Source organism: Phascolarctos cinereus, unplaced genomic scaffold (assembly GCF_003287225.1).
Source record: "Phascolarctos cinereus isolate Bilbo 61053 unplaced genomic scaffold, phaCin_HiC Scaffold_3;HRSCAF=262, whole genome shotgun sequence".
NCBI classification, from domain to species: Eukaryota; Metazoa; Chordata; class Mammalia; order Diprotodontia; family Phascolarctidae; genus Phascolarctos; species Phascolarctos cinereus.
In genome coordinates this window covers 236,666,006-236,687,794 of record NW_027555736.1, presented here as the reverse complement: position 1 = coordinate 236,687,794, position 21,789 = coordinate 236,666,006, and the positions used below count along the sequence as shown (strand labels likewise).

At 37.5% G+C, this 21,789-nt stretch overlaps 1 protein-coding gene and 1 long non-coding RNA gene across 3 annotated transcripts in view; one reads left to right on the top strand and one right to left on the bottom strand.

Annotated features, from left to right (window-relative positions):
• Positions 1 to 11,912: 11,912 nt before the first annotated feature.
• Positions 11,913 to 19,906, bottom strand: LOC110208466 (uncharacterized). The gene is made up of 3 exons (XR_002324504.2): positions 19,537 to 19,906; positions 17,460 to 17,593; positions 11,913 to 12,548 (listed from the first exon to the last, which is right to left on the bottom strand). It is a non-coding gene; the product is annotated as an uncharacterized LOC110208466 (long non-coding RNA).
• Positions 19,907 to 20,194: 288 nt separating this feature from the next.
• Positions 20,195 to 21,789, top strand: part of CCDC198 (coiled-coil domain containing 198) — a 51,243-nt gene continuing 49,648 nt past the window's right edge. The window contains exon 1 of one of the 2 annotated variants that reach the window (XM_020986459.2): positions 20,195 to 20,579. In XM_020986459.2, the coding sequence (XP_020842118.1) occupies positions 20,357 to 20,579 (223 nt within the window). In that variant the 5' untranslated portion in view covers positions 20,195 to 20,356. The remainder of the gene's footprint in view (positions 20,580 to 21,789) is intronic. The other variant, XM_020986458.2, reaches the window with a different exon arrangement.

Here is a 21,789-nt window from a genome sequence, read left to right as displayed (position 1 = left end):
TGAGTAGATGATCATGAAGTGATGAATGGATAGAGTCAACCTCAAATGTAGTAGATAACGGAGGCAACCAACAATCAGAAGAGTAAGCCCCAAAGCCAAGAGCTCTATGGCTTAAATGGTTATGGCCTCTATCAGATTTTGTTTTCTGGTCCAGGTAGTATGGCAGCTGACTTGGATGTGGACTAGGATCTGAAGCAAGAAAATAAAAATATGAAAAATTCAGAGACACCTGCGAATACTTACATCAGATCATGGATCAGGTCCAGGAAAATAATATACACAATAACTACAATGATATAAATGGACAAATGGAAATTGAACAATATGTCATTACAATGACTGTTTTTTTCCCAGAGAAGAGCTGAGAAAATATGCCTCTCTTCATTCAAGAGATGACAGACCATAGTTGAGGAATATTACATATACTGTCAGACGATGTGAATGTTTTGATTACTTTCGCTGAATTGGGGCTTTTTCTCTCTTTAAAAAAAAATATCATAAAGAAAGGTTCACTGGGTAAATGGTGACGGATGGATATATTAAGAAATAAATGTAATATAAAGCCAAAACTCATTGGTAAAAATAAGATGAAATTTAACAAATAACACTTGCAAAATTGTGCAATAATCCTACTACTTGTGTAATATTGGGTGAACCACATAACCTCTCTGGACCTCAGTTTTCTCATCTGTAAAATGAAGGAGTTAAACTGGATAACTTCTGAGGTTTCTACCTGCTCTTGATTCCTGGTCTTGTTAGGGACAGGGAGCAGTGCATTGAACATTTATTTATTCCAGTGTTGAGAAACAAGCTCTCTTTCCCATTCCAAGTCATTTTAAAGAGTATTTGAATTAAAAGATGAAATTGGCACTTCTATTAGTTGTAATAGTAAATTCATTTTATATATCATGGGGATATTTTAGAAAACAAAAAATGAGTACTCTAAATAAAACAACGCAATGTCCTCTAAATTATACTCTAATCCAGAAAGATAAAATAAATTAGAATATGGATAATAAATTTGTTTTTTAATTTGTTTTCCAGTAAAAAGCCATCCTTGCAAAGAAATAGAAGTAAAGATCTATAAATCAATCACTTGAGAAATTTACAGAAGCTATTATTATTTTATTTTAAAGACCTAGATATTTCTAAATAAGAGTGGATAAGGAACTTATCTTCCATGGGGAAATATGATACATTTGTTCTTACTCCATTTGAATGAGACTAGTTAATAAGGCTTGTCTTGTGATAGTACATTGAAACAATATTTGAACCTGAAAATCTTATTAAACTTTTGCTATGGGTCAATAAAGAATCCTCTCTGTTCTCAAACAAAGTAAAACAAATTTTGCTACCTCCTTAACACCATATTTGTATGAAAATGTATTTTCTGCTAATGTTATAGAAATAACTGATTGGTCCTGATTAATAGTTGAAAATGTAGCATGAATGACTATGTCAGCAATGACAACACCACTATGGATGATTTCTCTTTTGAGTAGATTCCCACACACACACAAACACACATACACAGGCCACCAATCATGAGAATAATATTATCACTACGGATATTAGTTCTAAAAGTTAAAAATATGAAAATTAAAAAGGATTGTATCAATGAATGTGTGCTGTTATATTACAACATATTTGAGATTTGTTTGTTGACATGAAAGTTATAGTAGCTTATTAAATTTATTTGAATCTAATACATGCTAAGAAAATTAATGGTTTAGATTATTTTCATGAAAGAGGGCATGAAAATGACTTGGGCAAAATGGGGGAATCACTACAAAAACTTTAGAAGCCACTGCCCTAATTGCCTTTTTTCTATAGTCGAGAAATCAATTTCATGCCAACTGGCAATAAATCCCAAAATTCATATAGAGATGTACAAAATAATGCCAATGTATAACTTTCATTTTTATTAATTAGGATTTGTATGAAGTTCAATTCTTATTTGACTGATAATGAGCTATTAACTTTTACTGCCAGTGTTTTGAGCCACCCACCTTTCATTTGAACATTTAATTTTTGCCTGTATTTTATTATCTTTCTTTCTGAATTCACATGCATTTATTTCCACTCAGTCCTATATAGAGAAATATCATTATTCTCTCTCCCAATGCTGAATGCAGCCAGACATCTCCTGTTTTAATATTCATATGAGCAATGCACAGTGAAAAATGAATAGATGGAATTTGCCAGTATCATGCGTATCAAAATCTCATCTATGATAATGCAGTTCATCCATCCTCATTACATCTTCTAATGAAATCATATGTCTATGGAATAAGTGGTAGCAGATCCAATATGTCTCCAACTATGAACATTTTTTAAAAATAGTTTCTTAAGTGGTTTCTTTCACTGACTTTCCTAATCATTGTGTAGCCTCAGTGCTGCAAAGATTGCAAATCAAGTTGCTCCCCTTTATCTGATATTTTACTATTTCTAGGATATGAAACATTTGTGTAGGCCAGAGTTGGGTTTTTTGTTGTTGTTGTTCAATCATTTTCCAGGCATGTCTGACTCTTCATGACCTCATTTGGGGTTTTCTTGGCAAAGGTGCTGAAGTGGTTTGCCATCTCTTTTTCCAGCTCATTTTACAGATGAGGAAACTGAGGCAAATAGGCTTAAGTGACTTGCCCAGGGTCACATATCAAAAATAACTGTCTGAGGCCAAATTTGAACTTAGGAAGGGAAGTTTTCCTGATTCCACGCATGGCACTCTGTACACTGCTGCTGTAGTCCAGAACCTTCACTAATATTCCAAATTCATACAGTGGGAAAATTCTAGGTTTTTTTAACCTTATTTTTCATCTATAATAAAGTTTAGGACTTTACCACTGGGAAATAGGAACTGTGTTTTCTATTTCATTTATAACCCCTTAAAAGTAATTGACGGATTAGCTTGGAGTCCAGGTGACAAAGAAATGGATATTTCCAATCAAAGGATTAATCAACAACCATTTTAAAAGTACCTACTATGTGCCAGTCATTCTGTTGAAACAAAAATGAAACAATCCCTCAGAGAGTTGACTTTCTCCTGGGAAAGACATTTACACAAATAATTGTGATGATTGGCCTATTGCTAGCCCCTAACTGAGAGACGTGACTTCATGTTTAACCACTTATTGCCCAGAAAGTTCTTATATGTCCCACAATAGGCTTTGACAGCTTTGTTTAAGTAATGAATGCAAAGTTCACAATCCTAAGCAGTTTAGTAAACTTCATAATAAACTTCATGCACAAGCTTAGCAAACTTTCTTAATCACAATGCTCTTGCGATTCAACAAGGGGGAGGGAGTTGTAGTCAGGGCCACCTACAGATTGACTTCCCCTAAAGTCCTCCTCCCACTCAATCCTTGTGAATCTGTACAGTAACAATAATTAGATATGGCAGCAGAGACTCATAGTTCTAGGATCTCAGTCAGGGTACTCATCCTGCTGTAGCTCCTGCCACCTCCTCATGCTTGCCCATGGGCCTGAAGGGCTGCGGAATCCCGTGACTGCGTGTCTGTAAGTAATAAATTGCCTGATTTATAATCCTTTGAGCATTTGTGTTTCTTTTCTATACTTTGCCCACAATCTCCTCACAATAACCAAATATAAAATATATGGAAAATAAATACAAAAGGTGTTAGCAGCTGAGGCTATTAGGAAAGGCCTCGTGGAGGAGGTGGGTATGAGTTTTGAAGATGAGTTTTGGAGAAAACTAGAAATTCTGTAGACCCAGAGATAAGGAAGTAGTACATTTCAGACACAGAGAAAAGCCTTTGTGTAGGCACAGAGACAGGACATAGAATATATGTGGAAAAATAGCAAAAAGGACAGTCCATTTGGACTATAGGAAAGGCAGCTATGTGGTACAATGGCTAGAATGCTAGGCCTGGAGTCAGGAAGACCCAGGTTCAAACCTAGCCTCAGACACCTATTAGCTGTGTGACCTTGGGCAAATCATTGAAACATCTATATGCCTCAGTTTCCTCAATTATAAAATGGGGATAATAATAGCATATATCTTCACAAGGTTGTTGTGAGGATCAAATGAGGCAATATTGAGTATTTTTATCTTTAATTTTTTATTTTAATTTTCAGTTCTGAATTCTCTCCCTTCCTCCACCCCTTTCCCACTCACTGAGAAACCAAGAAATATAATGCCCATTATAATATGAAGTCATGCAAAGTCTATTTCCACATTAGCCATGTTGCAAGATAGAAAGAAAGAGAGGGAGGTAAGAAAGGAGAGAAGAAAAAGAAAGAAAGGAAGGAAGGAAGGAAGGAAGGAAGGAAGGAAGGGAAGGAAGGAAGGAAAGAAGGAAGGAAGGAAGAAAAAGAGAGAAAGAAAGAAAAAAATAAAGAAGAAAAATATACTTCAACCTGCACTCAGAGTTCATCATTTTTCTCTCTGGAGGTGGATAGCATTTTTCATCATGTTTGTTGTTCAGTCATCTTTAGTCATGTCTGACTTTTGGTGACCCCATTTTTTTTCCTTGGCAGAGATACTGGAATGGCTTGCCATTTCTTTTTTCTTTTCATCATAAATTCTTTGGAATTGTTGGGGATTGTTGTATTGATCAGAGTAACTCTCTCACACTTGATTATTATAACACTATAGCTGTTACTGTGTACAATGTTCTCCTAGCTCTGCTTACTTCATTTTGCACCTGTTCATGTAAGTCTTCCTGGATTTTTCTCAAACCACTCTGTTCATCGTTTCTTATAGCACAGTCATATTCCAGTCACATACCTCAAGTTGCTCAGTCATTCCCCAATTAACGTGCATCCCCTCATTTTCCAGTTCTTTGCCATTACAAAAAGAGCTGCTATAAATATTTGTGTACATATGGGACCTTTCAAATGAGGCAATATTTGTAAGACATTTTGTAACCCTTAAAGTACTGTATAAATGCTAGGCATTATATGTTATCATTATTATTATTATTATTATTATTATTATTATTATTATTACTGTCATCATCATCATAGGGGTAATAGGGAGCTACCGAATTTTATTGAGCAGAGCATAGACATAGGCAGATCCATACTTTAAAAATGTCACTTTGGCAGCTGTGTGGGTGACAGAATGGAGAGGGGAGACACTTGAGGAAGGAAGCTCAATTAAGAAGTTATTACTATAGTACATCCTAAAGGATGCAATTTGAGTGGACAGAAGGCAAGAGATATGAGAGACACCATGGAGGCAGTATTGACAAGACCGGATTCCACAGCTGGTATTCAAGGCCCTCCACAGCCTGGCATCGAATCTGCCTTTTAACTTTATAGGTCACTACTCCATCACTTGAAACATTCTCAACCAAACTGGCTTGCCTGCTTTCTTCTGAACATGCTTTGCGCTATGAGATGCAGTGTGACACAGTGAAGAGGGTATGAGCCCAGGAGTCAATAAGACCTGGTTTCAATTCCTCCAGCAGACACTAACTAGCCATGGGGCCTTGGCAAGTTATTTAACATCTCTTAGGCTTAGTTTCCTCTTGTGTAAACTGGAGCTAAAAATGGCATTTACATCACAGGGTGGTTGTGAGGGTCAAACAAGATAATGGATATAAAAGACTTTATAAACCCTGAAGCACTTTATACATTTAAGTTATTATTATTTCACAACATTCCTCAAACCTAACATACTGTTTTTGCTTGTCTAAAGCATTCCTGTCATTGAAAGCCCAGCCCAAAGACAGTATTCACCACGATTTCTCCACCCAGGTAGGTATGCTTCTGTATTTAATGGTTTCTTCTCATTCTGTATCACTCAGAGAAGAGATGAGCTTTTTCTGCTCAGCCCAATTATAGGAACTCAATGAATAGGGAAAGTCTCTACTAGTTTTTTTTAAATAAACCTGGAGGAATGGAAGGTTTTGAAAGGACAAAAATCATTTCTAAAGCCAATAGGACCATGGACTTAGAGTTGGAAGGGACCCTAGAAGTAAGGGAGTCCAAACCCCTCATTTTACAGATGAGAAAAATGATGCCCAGAGTGATTAAGTGACTTCTTAGTTTCACACACGTGATAAGTATCTGAGATGGGATTTGAACCCAGGTCTTCTTGACTACAAGTGTAGCACCCTACCTCATACTACATCCCATTACTTTATACTCTTAGTCCTAAATCATTTATCAATTGAAACTGCAAATTGCTTAATATTTATGTTCAACCAGCAGCTTCTGTAATCTGATTCCAGTCAATAAACAGATCCTCAAATGCTAGAAGATCAGCCTCATTGAATGAAAAAAAAAACACATTTCTTGGCATTGTGCATTTTATATTTCCACCATCATTAAAAACCACCACAACATTGTGTAGAATATCACATTCCACTGATAAGAAGCACTAGGAGTCTTTCTGATCTATTGTTTGGCTGTCTCACAGCCCTGCATCACTGATGTCTTTCCATTTGCCAGAGAAGTCCCAAAGCAGTAGAAAATCTATGCTATATAAACACTCCACCTGAGAAAGCATCCACAGATTTATAGGTAGATAGTCTGCCTGTGAACACAATGGGGTAACCATTCAGCTGCAGCAAAAAATACTGTAAGGCTGGGTCTAAATATGGGTATGCTTATGGATCCTAAAACTGATCAGATCTATAGAATACCTATCTTATCCTTGTTCCAGTACTGAATGCATAAATGTTGCCTTATGTCAAACACCTTTTTTTTTTAATTTTGAGGTTTCTTTTTGGGTTGCGATTGTTTTATCCCCACATATTTGTTTTACCCAAGGTCAAACAGGCACTAAACACACTACGAAGTTTGTCATTGGTGCCACTGGGTGTACACTGTAATTTAAACAGGCCAACAAATGAGAAAAACCTGTAAACATATTTTGTAGCCTTATGAGGCCATAAAAATAATAATTTATATTTATGTTTTACTTTGCAGCTTACAGAATACTTTCCTCACAACTATATCATAAGGCTCAGGGATTTGTCCAGGGTCACACAGCTGGTAACACTATTTGTTGTCAAATCTTTTGGCTCCAAAATCAGTATTCTTTCTACCATATCATCTTGTTTCTAGAGGCATGATAGAGGAGCAAGAAAAGATGGTTGCAGTGCATCCCTACATTCTAAGTCTAGGTGTATAGCAAAGCTCAATTTTAGAGGCAGCTAGGTGGCCCAGTGCATAGAGTCTTGAATGTGGATTCAGAAGATCCTGAGTTTCAATCTTGCCTCAAACACTTACTAGTAGTGGGACTGAGCAAGTCTTTTAACCTCTCCCAGCTTCAGTTTCCCCGTCTGTAAAATGAGGATAAAAACACCATCTATGTCACAAAGTTGTTTGAGGATCAAATGAGTTAACGTATGTAAAGAGCTTTGCCAACCTTAAAGTGATATATAAATGCTAGCTGTTATTTATTAAAACACTCAGCAAACCAGTTGAACTGATAAACCTGGATAAGTCAAAAAACGAATATTAATAAATACCTATTACACTATGTGATGAAGCTTGAGCTATGAGCTTAGGGTGTGGAAGAGATGGAAGGGTTTTAGGAAAAATTAGCTTGGCAATTTTATATAAAATGTATTAGAGTGTGTATAGAATAGAGGTAGGAAGATTGATTAGATGACTGAAGTAATTCTAATAAAGTAATTAAAAAGAAGACTGAAGCAATTCAAGTCTGAGGTGAAGAGAAACAGATTATTGGTAGTGAAAACTGAGAGAAGGCAAATCTGAGAAACATTTTGAAGGAAAAAACCCGGTATTATTTAATCAATTAGACACCGAGAATGAAGGAGTGTTATTACTCATAAAGAGATGAAAAGAATAAGATTGAGGGGAGAGGTAGGGAAACGGAAGGAAAAATTCTGTTTTAGACTTATTGAATTTAGGAGCACTAAACTCAGATATTTCAAGGGAAATGTAAATATGAAATTGGAACATACGTTTAGGGCTAGAGATATAGGGCCAGAGTACTTTGGGAGTGAGCTATATAAAAGACAGTTGTTAAAATCATAAGACTTTGTGGAGTGTGTATACAAAGAAGAATGAGGAGTCAAAAATAGCCTTGAGGAATACTCACAGTGTGAGGGCAAGTAAAATAATAAAAGTGAGCAAATGAGTCAAAAGAATGGGTAGAAGAATTGGGGGTTGGGGAGGGGAGAAACTAAGCATGATAGATTTCATGGGAGAAAATATTATTAGACTAATGCCAAATAGACTAATGCCAATCATGTCAGATTGGAGAAGTCAGAGCCACAGAGCAGGGCAGAGACTGGGGTCAAAAAAAAGGAAAGAAAAAAGAATTGAATATTTATGAAATAAAACTCGTGATTTACTCTAAGTGAATTATTATCGTTTGTGAGAAAAAAATAACATAGATTAGGTAAATTGGGAACGGAGTGACAAGTAACAGAGGAAACCAATAGATGCATAACCACCAAGTCCATTGGCAAATACTGAAGGCATAATCATTCCCTTGATCTCTCAAGAAGAGGAGAGAAAAGAAGGAAAAAAGCAATTGAAGGAATGGGACAAGGAGCAGAAAAGGGAAGGACTCATCCAAGAAAGTGAAGAGAAAAGGTCCCAGTAAAGAAAATCTTCATACAAGATGAAATATTTGCTTTTAACAAAAGTCAGGAACTTTTGAATGTGTTTTATATGGAGGGGGTGAGATCTACACATTGGGTGCTACTTTCTTTGAGTAAATGCTGCAAATCTTTGGAAAATATACCATCCTGGAAAGGGGATGTGGAAGTCTAGCTAGCTCTTGGGTGGTAGAGGTTTCAGACAGTAAGAGATGGATAACATGGATTTCAAAATGAAGATTGATTGTGATAAGAGCTAGAATTAAGACAGAGCTCATGATTTAGGACATAGAGTGATGCCCGCCATATGATAACAGATTCCATTTCACAAACTAATATTTCTAAGAGTGAGGCACAGCAGAAAATAGGGAGGATGGGGTGAGACCTACAAAGGCGATGACATAGAAATTGTATAACAAATTTCAGTGGTTGTCAGATAACGCTTGCTAACTGTTAGGGTTACCCAGAAGTACAACCCTAAGAGATAATGGGTTCTCTCTCACTGAAGGTCTTTAAGCAAATTTGTTAGGTGTGTTTTAAAGAGGTGAGCCTTTTTTTTTAAGATATGAGTTGGAATACATGGCTCTGAGGTTCTTATCCAACTCTGAAATTCTGTTATTCTGTGATTCTATTACTCATATTCCATTTATTGCTCATTAAATCCCCCAAATTGCCCTCTTCATCTTATGAAGTTTATTTATCACTACTAAATTTCATCTTATTAGATTTGATAGTAATGCTGTAGCCTATCAAAGTCTTCTAGAATCCTGAATCTATGATTTAGTATGTTATCCACCCCTTCCAATTTTATGCCACATGTAAATTTGAAAAGCATGCTCACTTCCATGTTAATTTCCACATTTCTAATTGACTCAACTAATTTGAGAAGCCTGAGATGGCTCAGGGTGAATGTAAATAGTAACTATTACTCTTTTGGCCAGAAACTCTATGGCTCTTCCCCTTCCAGCTTGATTTTTTTTTTGATTAAATGGGCCATGCCTAGGCTCACTTCTTAAACAGAGCTTAATCACTGAATGGGTGTTGCCTCAGTCAAAGTGAGATCTTGAAAAGGCCAAGATCTCTCATTGCATCCTGGGCCATCTCCAGTCGTCCTGATCTATATCTGCCCACCGGACCCAGATGGCTCCAGAGGAGAAGGTGAGGCTGGTGACTTTGCACAACCCTCCCTCACTGAAATCTAGTTTACTTGCAAGTCATGGTATCATCTTCCTCATGTCATGGTCCTCTTTGAGAACAAAAGACAAACCACATAAAAATTACATATTTTTTCAATAAGTAAAATTTTACCTTCTCTTTCTGTCATCCAGTCCCCCAATTAAGAATGAAAGAAAAACAAAAGTCCTGTTCCAAATATAAATGCACATATATACGTCTATACATGCATATGTACATATATATGCTTGCATGCATATACATATACATATATACACACACTTGTTTTTGAAGCAGAGGTTTTGTTTTTCTTTCATTCTCAATTGGGAAATTGTGTGGGAGAATGAAAAGACAAATTTTTGCTGAATGAAAAAAATGTATAGACACATATGTATGTGTGTGTGCATCCATACACAGTCTGTACTGTACTTCATCTCTTTATCAAGAGCCAGGTAGTCTGTTCGTCATCAGTCCTCTGAAATTGTGGTTGATCATCATGCTGATCAGAGTTCCTAACTCTTTTAAAGTCAGTTGTCTTTATCACATTGTTGTCATCATGTAAATTACTTTATTGATTCTGTTCACTGCAACAGTTTATACAAACCTTCCTAAGTTTCTCTGAAATCATCCCCTTCATCTTTTCTTACAAGATTATCATATTCTTTCCATTTATATACCATAAATTGTTTAACCATTCACCAACTGATGGGTAACCCCCTTGGATTTCCATTCTTTGCCGTCTCAAAAAGAGCTATATATAAATAATTTTATTCTCCCTTCATTAGAATTTGTTTTGCTTAAAACTTGCCACTCTCTTAACCTACACTCCCTCTAATTTCCTGTTTTCCTTTCTCCTCTTTCTTTTTGGTGGTCAGTCTTTGCTTTCCTAGGATCTTAGGACTACTTTTTGACTCAGTTGTAGCTGTTTCAGAGGGCTCTTTAGTCACAAGTAGCAACATGACGTTTTAGATCTTCTGTGTAGGACCATTGAATCTATGGTTCTTTTGTTCATGAGGACATCTGACTAAAGAAAACCAAGCTGTTTCTTGACATTAGATGTAGCATGCCTGCTTTTAAGGATTTTTTTCCCTCAAAATGCTGTTTATGTAAGTTTTGCTTGTTTTTGCCTTGTACTTTGGTTTTCCTGGTGGTCTCTGCTTGAATGGCAAGATAGGATAATGAATACAAGAACAATCTAAGTTGCCCAAGGAGATGAGGTCAAAGATGGTTAAATCAGTTAAACAATTAAGGCAACAAAAATCCAAGAATCCTGGGGAAACTTTCCTATTTGAACAGCAAAGGTCCAACTTCACATCTTTAAAAAAATCACTTGTTAATATGGCTGAGATTTTAGTGTGAACATGTCTCTTGTGTTATCCAAGTCATTGATCCAAATCAGTGATAAAAATGACAAACAGCATAGGGTGAAGCATAAATCCCTGGAACATCCCACTAAAGATCTTATGTTCTAAGTTGATTTACTTTCTTTCCTTTATACAAAAACACTCTTTCTGACCCTTTTTAGCAACAGAAACTTGCTTCTTTGAAATAAGCTTATTGGCCTAGAGTTTTCAAACTCATTTTAAAAATGGGAAAAACATATGCTGTTCTTCCATTCCCAATCTTTCTAGATTACTGACAGTGATGTCAATGTCTTTACTTTTATCCATTTCCTATTTTTTCCTGTGTTAGCTTGTTTAAATAGGTCAGATTGGAGAGCTGTTACATAATTGTATGCAATACTTTTTTTCTTATCTTTTTTCTTCATTCTTATGTGATGATGATTTTAACTTTTGCTCTGGTCAATCAATAATATAACTGAAGACAGTACATTCACAAAACCCCCCTATGTCAGTAACCAGTTGTTAGGCTTTATTAATTGAGTCCAAAAGAAGAGAGATTATAATTCTTCTGTAACTTACCTGGTCAAATCACATCTGGAATAATGGGTTCAGTTCTGGGCATAACACTAATATATAACATTGACTACCCTGGTCTCCACCGTTTGAAGGTTAGGTGGGTTGCATTTTACTCCTGCCCCTGGGGTTGTCTGGTACTCTAAATAAAGAGGGTTTGAAGGTATATAGTCTTTCTGCTATTAACTCGAGGATCCACTGGATGTGTTCTCCAATTCCAGAGGGTACTTAAGCTCCCCAGTTTTAATTAACCATTTAACAGTCAGATTAACTTTTAAAAGAAACATTTACTTCAAAGGTATAGCAAAGACAGACGTGTAAACACCACACAGGGAGAGGGTAGGTTTGCAACATAATTCTCCTTTATATTACCTTAGTGTCTGGGGAGGGAAGTGGATGAGGTTCACAGTTTAACTAGTCCCACTAAATTCCAAGCCAAAATTCCCTTGTCTTCTCAGGGCTTCCCTTGCGCTGGCAGCAACATGTGATCTGCAACCTAGACTCCAAGTTTACCATGGCTCATGCTCTAAGGTCTGGGGAATTCACTGCCTATGTTTAGAACTGAAAAGGGTAAATGAAACAGATTAAAACCTCAAGACCATTTCTCATGGCTAGAAGCCTAAAGGGGAGGGGACAAGTGGACCTTTCCACACATGCCCAGGTCAGTAAATGGTGCTTGTACGTGGGTAAACAAGACCATCAGTTCCTAGATGCTGCCAGAGGGAAAGAATGAGAGAAAGACTGGTCCAGTCTGGTACTTTTAAAGATGCAACATATTCCACCCATACAGTCTATGGAAAGAGGTTGTTCCTAAACTTGTAGTAGGGGAATGCAGAATGTCTTCGTCCAGAAGCAGACTTTTGACCCTTTGGTGACTCGGTCTTAGGTCGTCTGATTTAGGCATATGTAGTAAAACCTGGTTACAGAAGTAAGAAAATTAAAGTTAGGAGGGCACAAGTTCATGGTTTCTTGTTCAATCATTTTTTGAAAAAAAAATAGTCAATAAAGATTTTGAAATTGTTTTTTATAAGCCAGGCACAATGCTAAGCATAAAGAAATAAAAAAAAAAGGTAAAAACTAGTCTGTATCCTAACAGGGGGAGATGACATGAACATATACGGGTATGTAAGATACTCACAAAGTAGATACAAGGTGACCTTAAAGGGAAAGGCACTAGCAGCTGGTGGACCACAAAAAGGACTCCTACAGAAGGGGTAGTTTCTGAGTATAGTCTTGTAGTTATTCTAAGTTATTCTAAGTCAGTTATTCTAAAGAGAGGAGAAAGAGAATTCTAGCTATGGGCAGCAGCCAATGCAGAAGCATGGAGTCAGCAGATAGAGCATCATGTAGGAGGAATCACAAGTAGACTAGTTTAGGGCAGCTAAGTGGCTCAGTAGATAGAGCACCGCCCCTGGAATTAGGAGGACTTGAGTTCAAATCTGGCCTCAGACACTTGAGACTTACTAGCTGTGTGACAGCTAGTCACTTAACCCCATTGCCTAGCAAAAACCAAAACAAACAAATAAAAAAACCAAGTAGACCAGTTTGAATAGACCATACAATTTGTTGAGGGAAGTAACATGTAAGAAGATTGGAAAGATTAAAAAGTTCATGCTGTGAAGAGCTGTAAGTGCTATACAGAATTTATGTTTGATCCAGAAGATATTGGCATTAATGAGCAGGCTCTTGACATGGTTATACAGAAATTGCTATAGATGTAAATTAGATGTAGATGTAGATGTGCCACAGAAAAATCAGTCTGGCAGCTCTGTAGAGAATGGATTGGAATAAGAAGAAATTTGAGGCAGATTGAATAATTAGAAGGCTATTGCAGTAGTCCAGATAAGAGTTGATGAGAGCCTGAATTAGGTGGTAATCTCTTGTATATTGAAGTATTTGTGTTTGCTGATGATTGTTAAATTCAAGTTAAGAAGAAATTTTAATTAAAAAAAAAAAAGAAAGAAAAACTGGGACACATCCAGAAGACAGCCAGGATGGTGAAGGGACTAAAAAATGATGTTGTAAAATCATCCGCTAAAAGAATTGTGTATTTTCAGCCTCAAGAAGACTAGTTAGATAATCACTATTTTCAAATATATGAGAAGCTGTCTGTAATGCAAGGTACACAACCCCCCCAGCCCCATTTATGTTACTTATTCTAGTAGGATGGGAACATTAATTAGACTTACAAATTCAATGTAGGCAATCAAACTTTATCAATCAAATGCATGCAAACGTTACGTTATTTACAAACATTAACCCCAATAAGGACAAAACATCAACCTAATTTCCTAGGGTGTTCTGCCCAGCTAGAGGTTGTACTTTTCTCTCCAAAGTGATTGCCGGAGAAGTCAGCAAATTTCTGGTGGTCAATCAGCACTGCTTGAGTTTCAAGGGTGGGAAACACAGAAACCTGCTTCAGTCCTGACCCAAGAGAAAGCTGAAGAGTAGAGGTCGTTGGAGGGTTTCTATAGCTGTGGGCATTACCCACTTTCTGATTGGTGATTGATTATGTAAGCTAATGTCATTAGCAGGTGTTTGTCACTAGTTCACCAGATTTGGGGATGTTCATTATCAGTTATTTACCAAATCTGGAGTACATATACCTCATTAGTAGTTATTTACCAAACTATACCATTCAAATCCCTACAAGTGTTGGCGAGAGAAGAGAAGGGAAGGAAATAAGTATTTATAGAGTGCCTACTATGTGTCAGGCACTGTGCTAAGCACTTTTTACAGATTTATCTCATTTGATCTTTACAACAACCTCACTTTACAGCTGAGGAAACTGAGACAAAAAGAGATTAAGTGACTTGCCCAGGGTCACATAACTAGCAATAAAATAGCTACTACTTATACAGGATTTACTAAGTGTCAGGCACTGTGCTAAGTGCTTTACAGATATTATCTTATTTGATCCTTACAACAACCCTTCAGGTAGGTTCTATTATTCCTATTTTACAGATGAGAAAACTGAGGCAAGTGACTTGAAGTTAAGTACAGAGGTTAAGTGACTTGCCCAGGGACACACCCCTAATGAGTTCCTGAGGCTTGATATGAACTCAGGTCTTCCTGACTCCAGGACCAGTTCTCTACCATTGCATCATCTAGCTACTCAGTCACAAAATGGAGACTTCAAACAAAATGGAGTCAATGATGTCAAGACAACAAATTTATTTTCACCACACTGTCCAATAGGAGAAAGATTAGCTCTAGAGATCTGAAGGAATAGATGCTTTTAGAGGGCTTTAGGCAGTATTCCCTACAAACCTCACTATGGTCTAGTTGTCAACGTAGACTAAAAAAAGAAAGTGCCTTTAGAACAGTAGACCCAGGAAAATTACATGAGAAATAAGAGAGTAGAGTGGGAGAGTCATGTGGGCCCTGCTTTAATGATTGCCTAAGGGCCACCTGGGCTGATGTCGCATTAAGCATTTGCCTGATTAAAGGGTCATTACTCTTCTGACTTGGTAAGAATACTTCATAATGCAAATAGCTGCTTCTACCAGGATTGAGAATGTGCCTCCAGGAAGTCAAGGGAGCCCACTCTGTTGTCACCACAGGTCCTAGATTCTCAGTAAACGGTAATCATCATGATAGTAGTCTGAGTATTCATTCAAGCCAAATCTAGAACCTTAGACCTTTCTAGGTAAATTCATTGCAGCAGAAAGATAGATTTTTGCCTCAAAATAGAGAAACATTTGCTATTAATTTATAGCTTTTCCAAAAAGAGAGTGGGCTATCTTAGAAGTTAATGAATTTCTTGAGATCTTCCAGTAGCTTTCCTATATGACATGTTCATTTGATGAACATGTAAGGGACGGTGTAGAGTTTGAATTTCTATTCAGTTATTAATCCACAATTCTGGTGAATCTAAGAACCTTCTCTGACATTTGAGTCAAAGTCATCCTCTCTCACACAGAACTTTGTTTATACCTCTCTTATAACTGTTAGAAAAATCTGAAACAAAAATCTCCTACAGTGAGTGAGTGAAGGAAAGCCTTCTCAAGAGAGAAGCTGGCACAACGCACTTTAGTAGCATGTGGGCACTGGTTCAGTGGCAGAATCAATTTTTAAACTGTTAGTAAGATCCATACTCCACCCATCAAGGCTCCTATTGGTCTAGTTCATCTGAGTTACACCCTTCCTGGACAGCCCATTGTGTGTTTGTCCGTGCTCTGTTAACTCCGCCCACTTCATGGGGTCCCATGTTTAAAAATGGCGGCTATCTCTGCCCTTGAGGTGTGTCAGTTCATATTCAATAAGCTCTTTAAGCAAGCACAGAGGAGAAAAGCCTTTGCCTGGTGGAAGCCTCGTCCATGAACACGACAGGTTGCAACCAGTTTAGCCTCTAGGGCTCTTTCTTAAGGAACTAGTTGTTTACAGAATGTTTAGTACACTTTCTGATTGGTTGAGAGGCTATCCACAAGATCTTGGAATTTCTTATCCTGCTGTGGAAGACGAACCCCCTGAAATCTTTCTTGCAATAATGATGATAATAATAACAATAGCTGGCATTTACAAAGCACCTTAATATTTGTGAGGTGTTTTACATCTGTTATTTCATAGGACCCTCACAAGAACCCTATGAAGAAGGTGCTATTGTTATCCTCATTTTACAGATGAAGAAGAGGGAAATGAGGAAGAGAGCAGACTATTTTTAAAAATATATATATATATATATATTTATATCCAAGCACATAGCATAATTCTTGGCACGTAATAAGTCCTTGATAAATGCTTCTTGTCTTGAGGTTGAATAAAGTAAGTGGCTTGCCCAGGGTAACATAAATAGAAAGTGCCTAAGACAGGATTTGAAATTAACTTAAGTCCAGTAGTCTATACATTGTGTTACCTTTGGGTACTATGGTTATTTTTATATGGTGTTAACAGGATTCTATTGTACTGGTCACTAGGCTGTGAATAGCTGGAGCTGCACATAGCAATCCAGAGACTGTAGTGCCAGGAAACAAGTAGAAATTTAATTAATTACTTTCAGAGTGAGGAATGCTGGAGCAAATAGCACAGTTTATATTCGTAAATCACAAGTGGGGAAGGAGGGGGAAAGCGTATTACAAAACAATCATTTCCAGGTCCTAAGTGGTTTCCTATGACAAGCCCATGAGTGCAGGACACGTCGTGCAGGTGTTCTGAGTCCTATGGGAACAGTATTGTTCCAACTCATGGGGGTCATTACTTGGTGGGGCACAGGACCAGAGTTCTGTGATGGGAACAGGTTCTACAATCTTCGATTTGCTTCACTTAAGGTATACAGGCACAGGAATACAGGGATTGTGAGAATGTTGTCAAGGGTTTGATTGATCATTTCAAGCTGCCTTGTAAGTTTCTGACTCCCAAGCTAGAAGAGGCAGTTCTGAGAAATCTAAATCATTAGTATATTCATCACACATAGCATATCGATTAATATGAAAATCACACTTCCTGCACAGTGGTAAGGTTTTTAATATGATATGGTTTGTATCATCAGCTTGATGAGGCTATAGAGTGGTGAACCTTTGCAAAGGACTTTGAACATACCTTCCTATGGAGGATTTGGACATATCTTTTGCCACACCCTAGAAGATGGGTCAAGTTGATAGTGGCTACACCCAAAAGGAATTGATTGACTTGCACTGTTGAGAGGTTGCATTCTTGTAAAAGGAATCACTCCATTATGCTCAGCTAAAATATGGGAATCATAATGAAAGAACTCAACCTTTATCTGTTTCCACCTCTCTTTCAAATAGGTCTGAAAGCACAGCGGAAATGTGCATGGGGAGGGTGAAAGTTTCTGGAGTTGCAGTGGCAAAGAGAAACATGATCTTACCAATGTTGCAGATAAGAAGAGGATCTTTTAGGCAGTGACACCTTTGGGATAGCTTTGTGAGTAGTCTCAAGTTCAAGAGTTCATGGATCCAGTCTTCTGTCCAAAGAATGGAAGGCTTTCTGGGCATCATGTTTCTTGAAAAGAGGAGAATGGTAAATGTGGCTCTTAGTGCCGGGAGGAATAGTTACAATGGACTAAAGTCATGAAATAAAGGCAATAACAGATCTGGATTTTGTCCTTTGCTATTAGAATTATTTGGCTGGTGTATACCTAATAAGAAGGTGGAGGGGGGGTGGGGCAGGGTGCTGGTTGTCTGCTAATCCTAACATATTTCCTTTCTGGGGGAGTTCAAGCCCTCAGAGTAGCACTATAAAGTTTAATCTATGAGTCTCTTCAGAGCGAAGGAATGACTCGCCAGAATGTGGGAGCATTGTCTGCTTGAACACCCTGGCATATTTCCCCTTCCGGGGAAGCCCAAACCACAAGATGGCACTAGAAGTGTGGGAGAAGGGACCGCATTTGTCCTAGCGTAAAGTAAGATTTGCCAGAATGGAGGAACACTGTCTGTTAGTTAGAAAGTGTGTTTCCCTTATAACTTGATTCCCTGGGGTGCCGGGAGACTGGAGGATTTTAGATCCCTGGAAAGTAGGATTCACCAGAGAAGGAGAAGAATGGTATTGATCATGGGATATTGGGAATCCTCTGTGTGTGTGTGTGGGTGGGGGGGGGTTAGGCCCTAAAATCAGGCCCAGTTCTCACAAGTCCAGAGTCAAGGAGTTCTGAACCATGGGTTATATCTATGTATCATATCTCCTGGCAGTAGATAGAGTGTTGGGTCTGGAGTCAGGAAGACTCATCTCCCTGAGTTCAAATCTAGCCTCAGACACTTCCTACCTGTGTGATTCTGGGCAAGTCATTTAACCCCATTTGCCTCAATTTCCTCATCTGTAAAATGGGCTGGATGGCAAACCGCTCCAGTATGTCTTTGCCAAGAAAACCTCAAATGGGGCCACAAAGAGTTGGATGGGCCCAAAACGAATGAAAAACAATAAAGACTAGACTGTATGCCCTGGAATAGCAGGGACTGGGTATCTTTTAAATTTTGACTCTTCCCTAGTGCCAGACGCAATGCTCTACATAGAGCAGGCATTGAAAAAATGTTAGTTAAACTGCATTGAAATCAGTACTTGCTATCTTCAACATAGTTCAGTTATGTAAATATTTGGCCTTTCCATTCAATGACTTACTTTAAAGGGTGGTGATACAGATTTCATTAAGCTAGCCTGACATAGCAATCTCTTAGAGAGATTTCCATTTATAATATCAATTTATTATGCTCTGATACCTGTCTACCAAGTAGCACTGGTTCTATAGTCTCCCTCAAGTCCAATGGATGAATGGATAGAGGAAAGCAATTGCCTGAAGGAAATTAAAATTTAGCTCATACATCAATTCTGCTTAGCTGTCCAGACACATAATTTACATTGCTGCAAGGCCTCTAGAGATTGATTTCCCATTACCAATCAGTTGCAGAAAGGACTTAAACTGTATTAGAAACATAGTTTGGGGAGCCTGTAAACACAAACTATAAACCAAATCAACAGCATGGTCAATACATAATAATTAACTCATGCAAGAAACTAAATCTGTTTGTAAGTTATATGTAAAAGTTGTTATAAATCTCATCACAAACTTCTCCCAGAGACCCATTAGCACTGTAGAAAAGGCCAGTAGTTTTAATCAATTTGTCTACTGTGTCTCTAGAATTCATTCCTGTAGAACACCACTACCATATTAGTTATATGCATAAAGGAAAAAATACACATGGACAATAAAACTCAGTTTTCTCTAGTCTTGCTTTTTTTTCCCCAGACACCAATCCATCCCTCACAAAGGTGCCAAAATGCTTCCTTATGCATATCTGCCTGTCACTTCTCTGCTAAAAAAATAACAGAATAAAGAAATCCCATATACACAAACGCGCAAACCAAGACAGGGGTTTCCTTGTGCCTGTAGGATAAAACACAAACTCCTAAGCTTGGCATTTAAGGTACTCTACAATGAAGCTCCAACTTACCTTCCCAGCCTTATTCGACATCACTCCCTTCCATACACTATCTGTTTTTTCTAACATGAACTATTAGCTGCTCCCACATTCCACATTCATTGATGCTGGCCATACCCCACACTGGAATGTTCTCCTACTTCATTGCTTCCTGCTGAAATCTTTTTTCTTACTTCAAAAGCCCAGTCAGATGTTACCTGTGCCATGAAACCTTTCTTCGTGTCCTCCTTCCCACAAACTGAATGTGTTTTTCCCAATACTTTTGTCTATATATCGCATTTTCTCCTATCCCATTTTGCCTTTATAATTGACTTATTTCTGTGTCTATTGTATCTCCTGTTAGAGTTCTTGTGGACAGAAAGCATATTTTTCCATCTTAGTATCTCTGGTGCCTGGAACAGTGTCTTGCACATAGTGGGGCCTTAGTTAATTAATATTTGTGGAATTCAAAAACAATTGAATTTTCTAAGCCTTTTCACTACAAATGTACCAATGGCTTTTTCTGGTGTTGAAAGATTTGTCTAATAATTAATAGAGGTTAGGGTTTCTTACACTAAAACTTCCAGAAAAAACCCAATGAAATCAATGTTTAACAGAACTCTGATGCAGGAATGACTAGGGAGGAGTTACTAGGGGAATAACCATAGAAACCAGCTTATCATGCAGTAGTCCAAAGGGGTTATGTGTAATGAAATAGAACTAGAAAAATGTTTTGAACTAAAAGACTGCTTTACAAAGGAACAAGAAGGAAGGTACCTTAATAACAGGTCAAGTTGAAAGTTTAAGACTCTCATTTCCACCCACACGCATTTTTTAATGTCTTTAAAGTAAAATGGGGTCAAAACATTCTAAGGCTCACCCTAGGATGACCAGAGTGGCCCCTATGCAAGATAAAGACCAGATGTCTTCCCCAGCTAGCCCTGTGGACTTGGCATTCAATGACGATCCAGAGGATCAAAGTTCATATTCATTTGCAAGACTACAAGAGAAGAAAAGAACATTGGACAGGCAGCTGCCACCACTTCGGGAGACTTTGTATGGAAGATATTCTTCAGGTAAAAATAAAAATGGCGTGGAAATTATACTTCCAGGTGAAGGAAGGCAATTGATAGATTATGTGGTTGTTTTTACATAGAACTGGAATATTCTGAATACAACAACAGCAACAAAAGATAATAATGTATTGGAAGATAAAAGCTTAGCAATTAAGAATATGTCCAATGGAGCCGAGGAGTTTTTTTGAAAGATGTACGAGTAAGATTTTTGCAGTTCCGGTTGGAGGGTGAGGGGAAGTCATTTTGATACATCTCAGTTTACTGTTTCACACTTTTAACACAGCGTTCATATTATACCATTAGTATTACATATGTGTATAAAAATCAGTCACATCATCATGATCAATAATAACCATCAATTACATATGGTCTAAGTTAAAATAATTTTTATAATCTATCACCAACTCAACAGAGTTGAAATGCTTTGAATAATTACAAACTATTAATGATTCCAGAGGAAAACTGAATGAGCAGATAGGACATTCCTTTCTTTACTTCATATTCTCTTTTTCTCCACATACATCTTCAAGAAGATAAATTCCCCTACTCTGATGGTAGGAATCGACCCTGAAGTGACTATAAATTGTCTCTGGATAGTCCAAGTAAGTTTTTTTCCTCCGTGTTTTATGACAGAGCACTTAAATATGAGGCACATTTTGAGAAAAGGTTTTTATTGGTTATTTCCAAACTATCTTAAAAGCAAGTATTTCCATTAATAGCCTTCCAGTTTTTGTTTCTCATTCCAGGTTTATAAAAGAAGTAAATGTCTCTAGTTACTTGGAAAGCATTATTCCATGTAACTAACAACTGTTTCAGAAACACATATGCATAATACTACGATGTTCCTACAATTGGCTGGCTTAATTTCTATTCCATATATGTGTGTATTTGATGCATCGTTCAATTTCCTAATGATTGAATGAGATTTTCTCTTTAGATTTTCACAGACAAAGATGCCTTTTATGCCCCAATTTCATCTCTAGAATAGAAGTTTTTGCTTGTGCCAAGAAAATTATTGCAACTGAAAGAGGAAAGATGGACCCACTTTGTAAGGCAAGGCTCTAAACTGCCCTTCTGTGCTTAGATGTGAATGAACAGAAGAAAAAAATTTAAAAAGCAGAAACATCTCTAACTAATATTCAGGAGATCTGAGTTCTAGGCATAGCCACACCACTATCCAGTTCTGTGACCTTAGGCACATTACTAAATC